Here is a 17,650-nt window from a genome sequence, read left to right on the forward strand (position 1 = left end):
AGATGCAGCATATGAAACAATGATCTCTTGCTGTGAGTGAAAATGTGTTATTTGCATTCGCACACTGAATCTCTTGAGAAAGTGTGTGCGTGTGTGTGTTTGTGTGAGAATAAGAGATCAGAGCAAATGGGAATGGCTGTGCTTGTTGTGCAGTTATCAGTTCAGCTTTCCTTATCAAAAGATGATCAAGAGGATCATGGATAATGATGTTTGCTACATCTGACCATAGCTTCAGCAGAATCACAGATCTGCAGTTACCATCTATTTCATCACTACAGTCACACTCATTTGACTCAAATTGCTCTCAACGCAGCAAGAGGGGTGGACTAAATTAGGATGCTATCAGCAGCTACAATCATAACCTGAATCCTGCTTGCCTTGTTTGACTGAGATTAAATGCAGATGGTGTTTTGATTTCACCTCCATTCACCTTCAGGATTTCAGCTCACTGTGGGTAAACATGAGTGGGAAAGAAGACAACTGACTGATCTGTGCGTGGAAGTCTGTAGGTGCATGGACGGTGTGTAAAAGATAAGTCACACCACAGCTCATTACCTTCCTCACTGTTCAGGGCTGGGCATGTCAGGCTTCATGAAAGGTCTGTATTATGTGTGTAATGTGGCAAAACAAAAATGACTTGGCAGTTGACAAGCTGAAGAAAAATTTCATAAGAAAGTGAAAATATAACAAGTGAAAGTGAATATAACATATCCTCAAAGTCTGTATGATTACTAATATATCACACTTGCTGACTGGATACATTTCATATTTATCTGCTTTTCTTTTTTATTACCATCTTGTCTTTTTGTCTTCCTCTTGGCCTAATAAAAAATGTATGATCCTCAGATGAAGAAAAATAAAAAATTTTGATGAGTTCAATTTTTTTTCTTCCTCCACAATAAAGTTAAAATTTTAGTGCAGACCTCCTTCATTTCTAATTTCTGATCAAATACACGTTGACTGTTCATGCAAAAGTACAATGTGAACATGTTAACCTAGTCATCTGCATGCTTGTGTCCGGCCTCACTCACTCCACATGTGTGATTTAGCAGGTTTAACTACTGATCTACTGGACTTTTGCAGCACAGCACAGTTTAAAAAGAAGAGCGAAAATATGGACAACATAGGAAGACTTTAAGCACAGACTTGTGGGTATGGCCCATTGTCAGTGTGAGCATGTGTGCAGCATTTAGTGTCAGAGATTACTGTGCCTAGGTACAGCTGAAGAAAGATACTGTTGATTTCTATAGCATATGTGCATTTGCATGTCAGTGTGCAGTTCATCATTTTCATATATTTAAATCCAATTTCTGTTGAAGTAAAATCAATTGCTCTAATGCACACAGTCTTGACCTTTCAAACTCTCACCATGAGGTCCATTTAGTAGCTTTGGAGTGTTTGATCATATCATATTATCTATCCATGACCATGAGTTTCCCAGTTGTAATGGAAAAGTTCATCTCTCCATATTTCCAGAAACGTTAATCTATATTTATGTTCTCCTGTTTAATCATTCATTCAGTGCTCACTCTGCAGTGTTTAACATAATTAATTAGATCAGATATCATATTCAGTCTTATGGCTGACATTTTTCTTTTTTTCAAAAGCAAAACTGTAATTTCAGTTCAGTTCAGAAATGACAACTGACAACAGTCACATCACACGGAGCTAAAATGCTGTTTTTGTTAAATATACACAAATTATTATCATTACAATACTTCTGCTGTGGAGTACACTCAGTTTAGAATGTGTGATATAAAGACAAATAACAGATAGAAACCAGACTGAAAATGAACACAAACGGCAGCAAATTAGCACAGCATTCAGATCTGCAGTTAATATTCCTATAAAAAGGGTTTTTTTGTTTGTTTGTTTGTTGTTTACCCACAATCCCAGCAGAATTATGGAACTAAACATGATGGGTACTAGAATGATTAAGAATTAAACTGTGATCCCTTGCTGTCTTTTTCTCTTAGCAATTTAAGAAACTGTATGGTGCAATCAAAGACCTGCTCTAAATAGCCAAGACAGTCAAGCCAACCGCACACGCAGAAGACTGTACACAGATTGTACACATTCAGTTCAGTCCAATTCTCTCTCTCTCTCTCTCTCCCTATATATATATATATATATATATATATATATATATATATATATATATATATATATATATATATATATATATATATATATATATGCATATATATATATGTATATATGATCAAAGACTTTCCAGTTCCACTTTGCACTTGGCTTACCCTGTTGAGAAAAAAAAAAAAAATCATTTCTGTGCTCCTTTTCTCACCATCACTTTGATTTTATAACAGCAGACAAACAAAGCAGGATTTTACCAGTGGGCTCCAAGGCTTGTTGGGGTGTACTTTACTGTTTGCCACATAAAATGTAGGCTAAAAGCTGATATGATGGATGGCACACAGATGGAAAATAGACAACACAAGGTGACAGAAGCCTCTGACTGCTGATGGCTCTCACTATTATTTATCAATGAAGTCCTTGTAAAATACAACACTCTGGCTTTGTTTTATAAAAAAAAAAAGAAAAAAAGATAGAGGATGTGAGGAGAGCTGCTAAAAAGAATGAAAGAGAGATAAAACAGAGATAAAAAGCAAAGTGGCATAAAAGGAAACAGTAAAAACTTGATATGACATGCCTTTTCCCCATTTACAAAGAGCTGATGAAGAAGAATTCAATCACTGTGATTGCTTACACAGCTCTTACAGTCTGCATGACTTCAAACAGGGCAGAATGCAGCTGACTGCTTAGACAGTCTAGTTTTTGTACACAAGAGCTGTCTTTAACTTAAACAAACAAACAAACAAACAAACAAACAAACAAAAACTTTTGTGATGTGCATGATCAAGAGAAAAAAATATATGATATAAGAAAGGACTGGACTTCAGTGTCATCACAGTTTGCACAGCCTGTAATGTGTCTCAAGGGCTTTTCATTATACTGAAAACACTGTTCTGCTATTGAATAGACAGGGTGCTGAGTGCATAAAGGCTCCTTCCTGAGTCCAAATGGAAAAAAGGATGAATTTTAGGGATTATGATATTTTCAGATGTTTAATGCAGTGCCAGCACTCTCTTAAAACAGCCACTGCAAATATTTTGGTGAATTAATCAATAACAATTTTCACAGAACAAAACTATTATTCAGCACAATTAATTCTGTACTTCATGAGGCTGTGCCTGCCCTACTTGTGTGGTATCCCTCAAGGATCAGTTTTAGATCCTCTTCCTTTCTCACTATACCACATGCAGTAACTCTATAATCCAATGTGTTTGTCTGGCAGAGACAGACACATTGGATTACATACATATATATATATATATATATCTTTATAAAAATTGTTATTTTTATAAAGAGAGAAAGAGATTGTTTCTTGATTAAAAGCTCAGAACATATCACTACCTGACTAAATCTTTTCAAAACAACAGTATAGATAGAAAAAAAATCAACAGACACATTCAATCCATTTATGATTTCCTTCACTGAGCAGTTTGGTCAGTAACATGGCGAGAAGAAAGTGTGTTTCCAGGCAACAAGCCATCTGTTTTCTCCCACCTCTCAAAATTATATCTGTCTTGTTCATTTTTCACAGAATAAAACACATTTCTTACAATGTTCGTCTGTCATGATAAAGTGAGGAGTATCATGGTTGCCCTGCAGCATCCTGGATACTGCAGTGTACTAATAGACCCCGAGAGACCAACTGCTGTACTTCTGGATGATGGACAGTGGGGAAAGCCATGGGAGGGATGAAGGTGTGTTGAATGGATGGTGAAAAGATAACTGGTGTGAGGAGATGGGGAATGAGGGCCTGTGCAGCGTGTTGCCATCATGTCTGCACAGCACAGAGACCTGGCTCAGCTGAGGAGGCAGCATGCTCCATGCTGAGGCTGACTCAGTGCATCCAGGCTAATTAAACCACAAGGGGATAAACAAGGGCACTGAAAACAGGAAACTGCTGGGAGAAGGAGTTCCACATGCTGTCAGGGTGGTGGCAAAAGTACAGCATGTTCAAACTGAAATAAAGCCAAAAGAAGATAAGGATGCGATCCTGCAAAACCTACTGTAAATAGAAAAACACGAGGACTGACAGGACATGGAGTTTTTGATGATAGTTCTTTAAGTTTCCAAAAACAGTGCTCATCTGCTCAGCTATGCATTTTTTGGCTAGCTGAGGGAGTTGCTGTCTGCCCTTTCCTTTATTTTAGACATGAGCTGGCCATTTAATGTGCTTCAATGCAGTACGACTCTGAAAACAAGCCTCCTGTAAACTCTCAGGTTTTAGTGCTTCTGAAAAGATTTCAAATATATATTATGATCAGTAAGAAGTTCACTTTATCAAAGGAAAAATATTCCCACAGCTAGGCATAAGTGGAGATGCAGCAACTGAGAATATCTTGAGCAATTTATTTGGGGCCTTATTTAGAGCGAATACAACAGCACAATGTGCTTTTAGTCCACAATGTTTTGTGTAACAAGAAGTGCTTGATGTGGACTAGAAAAGGTGCCAAAGCTCTACAAGTAAGTCTTTTATTCATACAAATCCCTGAGTACTGAGCTCGGTACAATGCAGCACTTATTAAAAAGACAGGAATGATAATAACACCAGTTTTTACCTCATTTACATGTATTCACAAAGAGATTTGCAGTTGTTTAGATTAATTAAAGAAAAAACACAAGCTGTGAGTGCCATCTCATGCATCTGAAAACCCTCACACTCAGTTTTCTGCAGCTTTATTTGTTTTTGAATTTCGGGCTGTGAAGCTGTCCCAAAAGTGATCTCAACAGGAATTAACCAAACCACTTCCATATTAATCAAATAATGGAATTAAAAAAAAAAAAGAAAACCATCAGCCCAAAGGCTCAGTTTGGAGTACAATTGGGGAAAAAGCGTTTTAAATGCTGTAATGATTTTTTACCATCAGACATTCACTTAGCATGAAATCAGTTACAAATATTCCCTTCACACTTTAATGTATGAAAGAAAGAAAGAAGACAGGACTTTGAGAGTCCACTGAAATAAGTGTGAGTAGAATAATGTTTTTTAAGTTGCATGAAATGTATTTTATGTAATATTACATTCCAAGACTGAATCTTAGAACAAGACGTTGTTTGTGTGAATAAGAAAAGTAGGTTTCAGAATACATGAAAATAAACTTTTACTCAAACCAGGAATAACTGACACATATGTGGACAAACGTGAAGTGCCAGTGTTGCAAGAGTTCACACAGAATACCAGATGCAATCATATCAAGGACAGAGGTAAAAAATCAGTCAAGGTAACTTAATATTACTGGTGCAGGGATCATATAATCAAGCAAAAGGCTACAAGTAAAGAAAAATAGTGGAGAATGAAATGAATCCTACACGAGCAGAAACATTTGAAATCAGCGTGTTTAACCGCAGTGGTCTTGTTTTTAAAAAGTGAAATCAGTCAGTAATGAACATAGTTTTGAACACGATGGTGAGCATGTTTCCAGGCCTACCTGTGTCGCCCCATACAGGCAGGTACTCATCTTGCTGGATGTCCAGCATGATCTCCAGGCCATTTCCCGTCCCTCCCTTCATGGTGGTGCGCAGTGTCTTCCCCTCTTCTGCAGCGTTGAACATATAGCACTTCCCATATCTGGTGAACACCTAAGAGAAGACACAGAGGACAGATGACTTATGATTTGTTAATCATGATACACAACTATAAAAATATCACTGAAGTAGAGATATTTGACTGCGCACCAAAGGGTCTAATTTATTTTATAGCAAAGGCATCAATTTAGCAATTACATGTACATCTACAGAATGATAATGAGCTATGATTAGATTTTTCATGAGCTTTGAGTTCACCCCTGAGTTGTCAGTGAATGTTTCCCGTTAATGTAGTTCAACGTGAACCTATAAAAGTCTTTGCTCAGTTCCCCCTCTGATGACATACACAGCTATGACACTGTCACCACAGATCTCTGCATGATATCTTACCATTTTAGATCAAGTCGGTCTACTCTGACATGCTGTCATTTTGCATGTGCAACCACACATGTTCCATGGCTGCTTTTATGAACACGAACCGGTGTAACTTGAAATTACATCTGCACCCTGTGCATCAGTAAATAAGCACTGAATATGTAAACCAGTAAGCTTCTGCTTTTGTTGTCACGCTTGTGTCTTTTTCAGGTGGATATGACTTGACAGCATACATAGTGCTTTTGGTAAAATACTAATATTATTTCCAGTTTGGTGCATCTGAATAATAAAAAGTTGTGCTGAGTTCTTGCTTTTATTCAAACTTTATATGTACAAATGAAAAATAGCCTGTATAACATTTGATACTGAGCTAACTTTTGATTGAAAAAGATGATTGCTAAGGGGAGGGTTAGAAGAAGCACACTCTACTGCTAATAATACACCAGGAGCACAAAAAGAGAGGTTAGAGATGATGAATTCATACATAAACATCTTAATATCAGTGGAGTTGGACATGACCACCGGATCAGTGTGCTCACAGAGTTTCATCAAATCCAACATCTTCAAATATACTGTAGCATAAGGATTAATGCTGTTTCAGAAGATGCCATGAAGGAGGTGTGAATTTTCCATAGAGGGTTCTCAAGGGAAATGAAGAATTATGAGAAAATCTACACTAATATGAAACAAAGCATCTGAGACAAGGACAAGAGGATACAAAAGAAGTTGTAAGGCAGCACCAAGACCAAAATGACACACTAAAGCAGTTTAAGGTGTTCCTGCAACTGTTTTGCATCGAGGAGACAACGTTGGCATTGAGGAAGCAGCATCATGTGTAGTTCCATCAGAACCATAAACAAACTATAGCAGAAAAAGAAAAAAGGACTCAGACCATGTTGACAGCAATTAGGAGAACCACACGGGGCAGGAGAATGAACATGCACATGCAGCAATCCTGACTGACACACATGTTTGGCTGTACCTTTGAAATAAACTGAAAAAAATAAATAAATTCATGTAATGTAATAAATAAATGTGTAGGCATGTTTTTATGTATATGTGTTTTTTTCTTTCTTTTTTACAGGTGCAGCAGTTGTTGAACCACTGTGTTTTTCTACTTATCTCTTATCTCTTTCCTCCCTATTTTCTCCCTTTTCCTTTTTTTCTTACTTGCTTTTTTTCCAGCCTGTCACCTCTGGCATTGCCGTAATACGCATAGACTTATGTGAACAACAACACAGATGGATAAATAAACAAAATAAAAAGAAAAGACTAACAAGAGGAGTCTATAGAGAATTTATAGACCTCATCTCGGAAAAGCAAATATGTTTGGCACAAAAGTGAATTCAGATCATAATTCTGATTGTAAAAGCTGCCAGACAAGACGGGCTTTAAAAAAATTTAAATGAACCACACTGTTTTTGTTATTTTTAAGCTGTTTTATTTGTGTGCACTGTGTTTGGTCATAGTGCGCACACAGAAATATACACAAACACAGCCCTGACAGCTAAAGTATTACTGTTTAGTGTCTCTATGTGAAGGTCAGCTTTGGCATTAAGTGCATCCTTCTGGAGGGCCACTTTCCTTCACTTCCACATCATCTATCATTCTTTCTATGGAACAGTTGTTCGCAGATCTAATTTGGTAAAGCCAAGGAAAACTAGAGCCTACAGAACCGTGCAACAAGAAAAAAAATCCAAGGGTAGTGTTCTACATAATCACTTAAAAGCAGAGAGCATCTGGCCGGGTGTTCAACAGGCCTTCAGAAAATGTATCACACAAACCTTTTATTCCTTTCATGTATGCGGGTCTTGTGTGTGAACAATGCAAAGTCACATTCCTAATTACTGTATGTGGTCAACAGTTTCTCCCTCCACTAATATCTTTCTGCATCCCCATCTCACCAAGAACCAGCTTAGGGCTACAAAGCATTTATGAATAATAGACTGAGTTAAAACTGCAGATTGCAGCTTATTTGTGTAAATGTGTGTGTGTGTTAGCTTTTGTGTGTAACATAAGCAAACATGATAGAGTAGATGTGATGAATAGTAATTACCAAAACGACCATCAACTTTGAAGCTGCAAGTGACTGATTGAAAGGCAGCGACTGAATGAAAGAGTTTAATAAATCAGGAGCACCAGTTTTCTCTGAACCCCAATCAACAAAATAAAAAATGAGCCATCTATATCACAAACAGCTCTCACTGTGATTTAGTACAATGCAACAACACCTCTGACTGCAGTCTTGAAAACTGTTACAAAGTCTTAAATATTAAACACGTCTCTCAAATAGTTTTATCAAACCAAAAACACCATAACCTACAATAAAGGTAAACGTTTTTTTGTAGAGCTACTTTAACACAGTACACTGGTGGAACTTAGTAACTTACACATCCTTATACTGTGAAAATGCTTTTTAATAAAGCTGTTAAGTGGAAAAAAAGAGTGTGCCCATTAGGGTGTTCCCAAACTCTCATTGTGCTTTTACAAGCTCCCCATGAAAAAAGCTGCAGATGAGTCCTTCCTTTAGAAAGGAAAACCAGTAGAGCACATAAAGCAGCTTCTAGTTGAAGTTAATGAGCATCTCAAAACTTGTTATAAGTGAGAAACCATAGCCACACCCAGGCCTGATTACTGCCAAAATAAAGTACGCTTAAAGATCCTACAAAGCAACACATGCCACAGTCTAAAGAAAATGAAGAGAAACAAGTCACTGACATCTATCAGTCTGGAAAGGGTTATAAAGCCATTTCAAAGGCTTTGGGACTCCAGTGAACGACAGCGAGAGCTGTTTTCCACAAATGAAAAAAACTTGGCACAGTGGTGAACCTTCCTAGGAGTGGCCAGCCAACCAAAATTACTCCAAGAGCTTATCAATGACTCATCCAGGAGCTCACATAAGGACCCAGAACAATATCTAAAGATCTTCAGGCCTCACTTGCTTAAGTTAAGGTTAGAATAAGAAAAAGACTGGGCAAAAATGGCATCCATGGCAGAGTTCCAGGAAGAAAACTACAGCTGGCCAAAAGGAACACAAAGGCTCAACTCACATTTGCCAAAATGCATCTTTGTAATCCCCAGGACTTTTAGAAAAATATTCTGTGGAATGACGAGACAGAAGTTAAACTTTTTGTGAGCTTTGTGTCCTGTTACATCTGGCTTGAAAAACTACCACAGGATTTCATAAAAAAGTCAAACATGGTGGTGGAGGTGTGAATGTCTGCAGCTGCTTTGCTGCTTCAGGACTTGGATGACTTGCCATAATTGATGGAAACATAAATTCTGCTCTGTACCAGAAAATCCCGAAGGAGAATGTCCGGCCATCAGTTTGTGGCATGAAGCTCAAGCACAGCAGCATGTCTACCTCTGAATGACACACACACACCACACACACAAAAATAAATAAATAAATAAATAATTGAAGGTTTTGGAGTGGCCTAGTCAAAGTCCACACTCAAATTCTCTGCTTAGGCTGCTGCCCCTGCAGTCTGGTCCAGGATAAGCAGAAGAAGATAGATGAATGAATGGATGGATGGATGCATGTATAGATGGATGGATGGATGGATGGATGGATGGATGGATGGATGCATGGATGGATGCATGGATGCATGGATATAAGGATGGATGGATGGATGCTTGCATGGGAAGGGGACAGGAAGGGAACAAATACTTTTTCATGCCCTGTATAAAGTTTGCATTTGATGCGTGTATGGAAGTGCTGGATGCTGGAATGAATGGAAGACTGTATGCTGATTACATGTCTGTATTCTGGAACATATATATTTCTCTTTAATGTGTGGCTTTTGTTCAAAATGTGAAGACCTTTATAACTGTGTTTTTTTTTATAAAAGTGCTACACCAATAAAGCTGTTACTATGATTATTAATAAAGTTACAATTACAGCTTTGAGACTCTAGAACTGATTTTTCTGAAAGCGCTGATATCCACGTTTATAATACAGAAGTGACTGAAACAGTGTAATTAATTTAGAAATTTCAGATAAGGACTGATTTTGGAGATATTTGAATGCAAATTCAAGAATATGGTGTTATAACAAGCTATACATTGAAATGTCTAACTCTGCTGTTAAGCACATGTTCCAAATTTATCAGTAACACATAAAAATGGGAACATTTTCCATCTCAACCTTCACTCTTGTTATTTTAACACAGTGATAGGTTTGCTAAAACCAGCTGTCTGTTCTTAATGCTGATGGAGAGAGAAATGTTGATTGTGAGTACTCAAGGGGCAGTTCAGTTGACAAAAAGTGGGATCCGTGCCTCTTACTAAAAAATACCATTTTATTTTTTGGCTGCACAGTAATATGGGCTATCAAGGTTACTATTGGTTGGAGTTATTACTAACCTCAGCCTTTTCTGTACAAACTGTTCTCCCTTTTCAGGACTGCTATAAATTCTCAGCTGAGAACCCAAATCTCCAGTTTTGAGGGACTGAGGTTCATATTTTATATTGCTGTAAAAAAAACATCCAAACCAAAAATAAATAAAAACATTAAAAAAAAAAAAAAAGGAAGGCAAAGAGCATGACCGATAGCTGGTTTTCTGTTGCTGCACTGTTTTTGAGATGGGTTTTTCATTTCATGCTCCTCCTCCTTTATTGACATTGGCCCTCTCAGGGATGGTTTACACACATGATTGATCGACTAGCTGATGCCATGCTGGCACAGAGGTGGTGCACTTCGGAAGAATATGAAGTACCACATTAGAGGTTCATTCACCTCTGTAAAACAGAGATGCTCTCAGTGGAGATGTATGTGCACAAAATAAATGATACACAACAAATTCCAGGAGAAGTGTGACGAGGACAGCAGATAAATATTCATGGAACCATCATTCTTCATTTGCAGTTCTAAGATGTGGCAGGGTTTTTCAGGTATTGTTCTGCACAGGTACAGTACAAACTTCTTGGTAGAGAAAAGAGAAACACCATACTGGTCATTTCCAAACTTCACAGCCATTAACTTGGTTTCATTAGTAGAAACTATGTGTTGACATGAGTCACGTCACTTCAGCTTTTCCTGAATGAAAGCATTTTCTAATGATGCCTCCGATGAACTTCATTTACGCAGCTGTCTAAACCCTCCAGAGACTGAAGTGTTCCATTTAACCCTCAGTAGCTAATTGGTGGGGGCCTGCACCATTAAGCGTAATTACCCAGCAGTTATTTGCTATTCCGATACTCATTTGTGTGTGCAAGTGACGAAAGCACAGTTTGAACCGAATATGTTCTTTCAAAAGGCAATTGGTTCCTGAATGTCTACTCTCAACATCGCTCTCATTTCTGGATTTTTTTATGGGAGCAAATTACATTCAGGGGGACAGTGCTCACCATTCTTTCCCTCCTTTTGTCAAGACTGATGATGTTTGACAGACAGGACCAGGGTCGGGTCAACATCCCGTTAGACCTCAACCAGACAGAAAGGCTCCTCTTCAGCCACTTGATGACAGAGACCCTGACAAATCCTTGACAGTGGGGTTCTGTTATTTTGCAAATCCTCAGTGCTGACCCTGTCTTTGTATCCCCCTCTTTGTCACTTCCCTGCTGAGCTGCCACTTCAAGTAGAGGTGTCAGATACTAGAAGGTAATAACTTCTCAAACCTGTCCAGGAACCAGAAATGTAAAATAGCACGGAAATCATTGTTCTGAAATCAGAATGTCTTATGGAGGATAGGCTCCCCAGCTCTAAATTAACAAGTAATTGGCAACAGTGAAAAGGCAAACAGATCAAATATTAATCATCACTGTATCACTGCTTTAGGAAGTTTGTCACAGTTGTTCCAGGAGTTCTGTGTAATTAAGACGGCAATGATACCCTTTACATGGTTGGTGTAAAGATAGTCTTTTTTTTTCAGTATTAACAGCCTTAATATAGGGTTAACCTCATGTTTTATTAAAGCCACATTATTATTATTTTAAAATATCCATCCATTCATCCATTAATTTTCTTCCACTTATCTATGGCCGGGGCAGCAGCCAACTTATCCGAGGGAACACCGAGGGGTTCCCAGGCCAGCTGAGAGATATAATCATCTCCAGCATCTCCTGGGTCTACCCCGGGGCCTCCTCCCAGGAAGACATGTCCAGAACAACTCACCCAGGAGGCGCCCAGGAGGCAGCCTAGTCAGATGCTCGAACGACCACAGCTGGGGGAGTAGCGGCTCTATTCTGAGCCCCTCACTTAGGGCACCAACTTGTCCCTGACCTGGAGTGGTCACTCCACCCTTTTCCAGCTGATGACCATGGCCTCAGACTTGGAGGTGCTAATTCTCATTCCCACCGCATCACACTCGGCTGTGAACTACTCCAGTGCGAGCTGGAGGCCACCAATTGATGAAGCCAATGGGACCACATCATCGGCAAAAAGCAGAGATGAGATTCTGAGGCCACCAAGGCAGAAGCCTTCTGCCACTTCTGCCTAGAAATTCCTTCCATAAAAATTATGAACAGAATTGATGACATTTATTTTGATTTTTTTAATTCACATATTTAACTCTCACATATCCCTAGAATGCATTTCAAATTTCAAATGCAAAATAGGAAGATGAGAGACAAGCCAAAACAACACCAAAGTGCAGATCATGCTAGCAGTGACATCACTTTTCTTTTGTCCTCATGCGTAAGGATAACGATAAGCATACTCTTCCTTTAAATGTTAGTAGGATGTTGGATGTGGTTAACAGGCAGCATTAAAGTTAATACTGGTTGTGTTATCACGTTTTTTTTTTTTTATGCATCTCCAAGTTTCATAAACATCTCAAAAATGATTTTTCATTACATGGAATATTTAATATGAAAACTGCTCAAATTGCTACATGTAATATTGAAGGTACTGCATCTCCTGGATGTGCAAACAGGCAGATTTGATTGTACATGAAAAATGATTTTTTTGTTTCAGTGTTGTGTTCACCGTGTTCACATAATAATTTAATGTAATTACATTCAAAATAATGAATAGTGGTTTAACTTCATGCCATATGTTGCCTCGCTTTGTTCTTTTTGTCACTGTCTTGTTTTGAACATTTTTACATGAGTCAGGGTGCTGTACGAAACGTCGGTACTCAGTTGAACTCATTTGCTGCTGATATCACATTAGTTCTTTTTTCCTATTCAAGCCAGAGGTCTGAGAGCCAACCTGCGAGTGAGTGCACGCACATTTTGGCTGCCAATTAAAATGCCTTTTGACCAACACAACACATCTCATTAGTATTCACAGCTGCAAGTGTGAATGTCTGGAAGAGCAGAGCTGCAAACATGGCATGACCTTGCCCATTTGCTGTGCAACACCTCCCACAGACAAGAAGCCAAAGATGACATGGCCATTAGTGTCTACTCCTGTCATGATGAAAGGTCACTTGTTAACACTAACCACCAACAAATTACACTCTTAAACATGCTCCTGGGTAATGCAAAGTCTTGTAAATATGCATTCACAAGTTGATCACGTACTGTATACCTGTGGAATATAATGGATTCCAGTACTTCAACTCTGCCATAAAGTCTGTCTTTATTAATCTGATTTTTATATCTGAGGTCACACCTCAGGTGGTAGTTTACAGAACAGCATCAGATTTAAAAGTGTTTTAAATAGTTTGTTCATTGAGATTTACATATGACAAGCTGTTACTTGAGTATATTATATTTCACAGATGAACCCAAAAGTCAGCGTATGTGTGGCTGAAACACTGTACTTATGCTGGCTGTAGGTGTGTCTTTAAATGTGTAACCTTGCTTGAAGTAGTTGATCCTCATGTTCTGACTCCTCATGACTCTCTCACACACACACACCGCTTCTAGTCTAAATTCCTCTCGCTTTCTCCCATACAATCCTATTTTGTTATCACAGCTCTGCAAATGGCTTGCTGACAAGATGCCAATCCAAAAAAGAGAAAAGGAAAGGAAAAATGGCAGACGTGTGTTCTAAAAATGGTATTGTTACGGGCCCCAGGGATGGTGCCACCATAACAAAAATGAAATCCCTGCAAATACAGGTAACATTCAGGAGCAATGAAGACGCAGTGCACTCGGTTTGCCTTCCAGATTGCATCTGTCTAGCGGGCGGAAATTCACCCCCCTAAAGCAACCGGGGTGCATCTTCCCTGGAATCAACAGTTCCACCTGAGGTGTTGCTCCAATTTTACTGTCCTTCTGTATAGTCCATGTTGCCCAATAAATCAGCACAAATATTGGTCATGTTTCCCAAAAATATTTTGAGTCTTTGTCGCTGGAAATCAGAGGTAAGCAAATTAAATAAATGAAATTAACAGATTAACACAAAAGTGGCCATACATTTTGGGTGTGCCACACGCTCCCCAACAAACAAAAGTGGCTCCTGACACTTGCTGTTAATAGTCCAAATTCCTTTTACCTCTTGAACCAGGTTTCAACTCCTATATGATACATATAAACACACATTACAAATTTATAACAGTATCGCATGAACAAAACCTGTCAGATGTCTTTCTCGACCTTAACAACAGTGGATACAATGATTAATTGGTGAGTAGGTGACAGGGATGGTGTGAGTGGGTTGGACTGAATACCAGTAAGATTGTGGGTACTGGCACATGTGAAATATCGGCTGTACTCCTATGGAGCCAACAACCAAACGTGGCTGATAAGTTGGCTGACCAAGGGAAGCGTAGGTCAGCATCTGGCCAGGTCGCCTCTCCCTTGTAGATCTCCTTGGCTGAGGCTGGAAGTCTGGTTGACACTCTTGAGTATTTCCCCTTGAGTTGTTTGTCTGAAGCACCTGCTGTGCTTCGTCAAGTTGGGGCTCCTCAGCAGAGAGCAAAATCTCATTTTCCTTCTCTTGCTCTATCTCTCCTACGTTCACGCTTTCAGACTCAGATTCCACAGGGGTGTGCTCCTCCAATAGATCTCCATGTGTCTCAATGGTACTCTGTAGCCTGCTTGTGGTATCCTGCCCATACATGTCCAAATTGGCCTGCACTTGTTCTCTTGGTACCCGTAGCCAGTAACGGGGTGCCTCCCCATCCATCTCGGAATCACTTGTGTCACTGTTCTGTCTTTGTTCGACAGTTTCCAGGGGTGGATTTGACCTTCCTTTCCTCTTTTGAGGCTTATCAAGCATGGCAGACTCAGTTAGGTCTATTGGCAGATCATTCACTTGGAGTAACAAGTTTCTATGGAGGGTACGAGTGGGGTGACCCTTCTTCTCAGGACTGACTTTATAGACTGGGTTATCCCCAACCTGCTCCCTGACAATGTAAATGGCTTTCTCCCAGTATGGTTTCAGTTTGCATGGACCTCCCCTTTCTGAAAGGTTGCGAACAAGAACCCTGTCCCCGGGCTGCAGAGTCACACCTCTGTTCCGTTTGTCATAATAGCGCTTTCCTTTTGCACTTGAATGTTGGCTGTTAGTGCTGGCTATCTTGTATGCCTCAATCATTTTCTCTTTCCATCTTTTTGCATATTCACTTTGAGTGCATGTCTCATCCTCAGTTACCAATCCAAAGAGAACGTCAATAGGCAGACGTGGATGGCGGCCATACAGAAGGTAATATGGAGAGAACCCTGTTGACTCATGTTTGGTGCAGTTATATGCATGAACGACGTAAGCCAGGTGATCTTTCCAGTTTTCTCTCTCTTTCTCACCCAGTGTCCTGAGCATCTGTAGCAGAGTTCGATTGAATCTTTCTGCGGGGTTGCCCTGAGGATGGTATGGGGAAGTTCTGGAATGATTTACACCAGACAGCTGTCTGAGTGTCTTGAACAACTCATTCTCGAACTCCCGGCCCTGATCATGATGGAGCTTAGCTGGGTACCCAAATCGCAGGATGAAATCACTGAAGATTCGGTCTGCAGCTGTCTTTCCAGCCTTGTTTCTGGTGGGATACGCCTGTGCAAATCTGGTGAAGTGGTCGACTACAACCAATATGTATTCGTACCCACCTCGGCTGGTCTCAAGGTGCAGGAAGTCAATGCACACAAGCTCTAGGGGTGAGCTTGATGTAAGGCTTCCCATGGGTGCTTTGTCAGGCAATGCTGGCTTTTTTTGCTTTATGCAGCGACATCTTCTGGTGATGTATTCCTCAACCTCTCTTTTCATAAAAGGCCAATAAAAGCGGTCTCTTACTAGGCCAAGGACTCTTTCCACCCCAACATGTCCCATACTGTCATGCAGGTGTGAGAGGATAGTTGGCTTGTAGATGGCAGGCAGGACAAACTGTCGTCGCCCGGGAGTCTTCCTATAAAGAAGGCCGTCCTCCACCTGCAACCTGCTCCATTCCCGTGTCAGTTTTCTTGTGGGCTTGTCAAGTGTCCTACGTACCTCATCAGTTAGTTCTCTGTTTTTCTCCTTTAACTCTAAGATTTTACCTATTACAGGATCTTTATGCTGTTCCTTTGCAAGTTCTTTGTGACTGATTACTGAAAGTGGCTCTATGTTTGAGTGTATTTGTTTTTGTGACGTGATATTGAGGGCTGCTACCCAAGCTACATCCCCTTGTTTGGCTGTCCTAGTTCCCTCCCAAGTGGCACACACTACTTCTTCTGATAGTCTTTCTGAGCACTGATCCATAAAGACATTGATATCAAGTGGACAGCGAGAAAGGGTGTCTGCATCAATGTTCTGTTTGCCAGGCCGATACCTAATTTCAAAGTGGAAATCAGCAAGCTGCCCCACCCAGCGATGTCCCACGGCATTGAGCTTGGCCGTACTCATAACGTAAGTGAGGGGGTTGTTATCTGTGAATACAATGAAGTGGGGTGCATAGTACAAGTAATCTACAAACTTGTCACATATGGCCCACTTCAAGGCCAAGAACTCCAGTTTCCCACTGTGGAGGTGGTAATTCTGTTCAGCTGGAGTCAGGGTACGGGACCCATAACCTATCACCCTCATCTTACCATCCTGGTTTTGGTATAGTACTGCCCCGAGGCCCTGTTGAGAGGCATCTGTGTGCAGTATGAACGGGTGGTCAAAGTCTGGGTAGGCCAGCACCGGTGGGTTTGTTAGAATATCTATGAGGTGCTCCAGAACCTCTTGGTGCTGGTCATCCCATTCTACTAAAGTCCGTGAAGGAAGCTGAGGCCCCTTCATTTTCCCTCTTTTTGGCTTGGTCAGCGGTGGACTAGGTTTTGTCTGGAGTAGTCCATAGAGTGGCCTGGCTATACGGGAAAAGTCCTGTACATAAGCGCGGTAATAACTCAGAAAACCCAGCAGTCGCCTGACATCACCTACTGTTTGTGGGGTTTTCTGCTTCAGTGCCTGTACAGCTTCAAGATCTTTTGGGTCTACCCTCACCCCATCTGCAGACACCAGGCGGCCAACATACCTGACCTCCTTGCGGAGTAGCTCACATTTCTCAGGCCTGAGTTTAACCCCATGTTGTTTCAGAGCTTGGAGTACACGCCGCAGGACCTCAACATGCTCCTCAAAAGACCTGGAGAAACAGAGTACATCATCCAAATACGGGATGCAACACTCATCTCTGAGTGTATCCAGCATTTCCTCCATACTTCTTTGGAAGGCTGCTGGCGCGTTAGACAGGCCAAAAGGGATCCTAACCCATTCATACAAACCCCATGGGGTTGTGAATGCAGTCAGATGTCTGGACCCCTCAGCGATGAAGCCCTGGTGGTAAGCTTTGCCCTGGTCTAAGATGGAAAACCATCT

At 40.3% G+C, this 17,650-nt stretch overlaps 1 protein-coding gene across 2 annotated transcripts in view; it reads right to left on the minus strand.

Annotated features, from left to right (window-relative positions):
* Positions 1-17,650, minus strand: part of asic2 (acid-sensing (proton-gated) ion channel 2) — a 449,569-nt gene that overhangs the window by 22,586 nt on the left and 409,333 nt on the right. For both annotated transcript variants that reach the window (XM_030736069.1, XM_030736068.1), the window contains one exon: positions 5,520-5,670. In XM_030736069.1, coding sequence (XP_030591929.1) covers positions 5,520-5,670 — 151 coding nt within the window. The remainder of the gene's footprint in view (positions 1-5,519; positions 5,671-17,650) is intronic.

The sequence above is a fragment of the Archocentrus centrarchus genome, chromosome 8 (assembly GCF_007364275.1).
Source record: "Archocentrus centrarchus isolate MPI-CPG fArcCen1 chromosome 8, fArcCen1, whole genome shotgun sequence".
Classification (NCBI taxonomy): domain Eukaryota; kingdom Metazoa; phylum Chordata; class Actinopteri; order Cichliformes; family Cichlidae; genus Archocentrus; species Archocentrus centrarchus.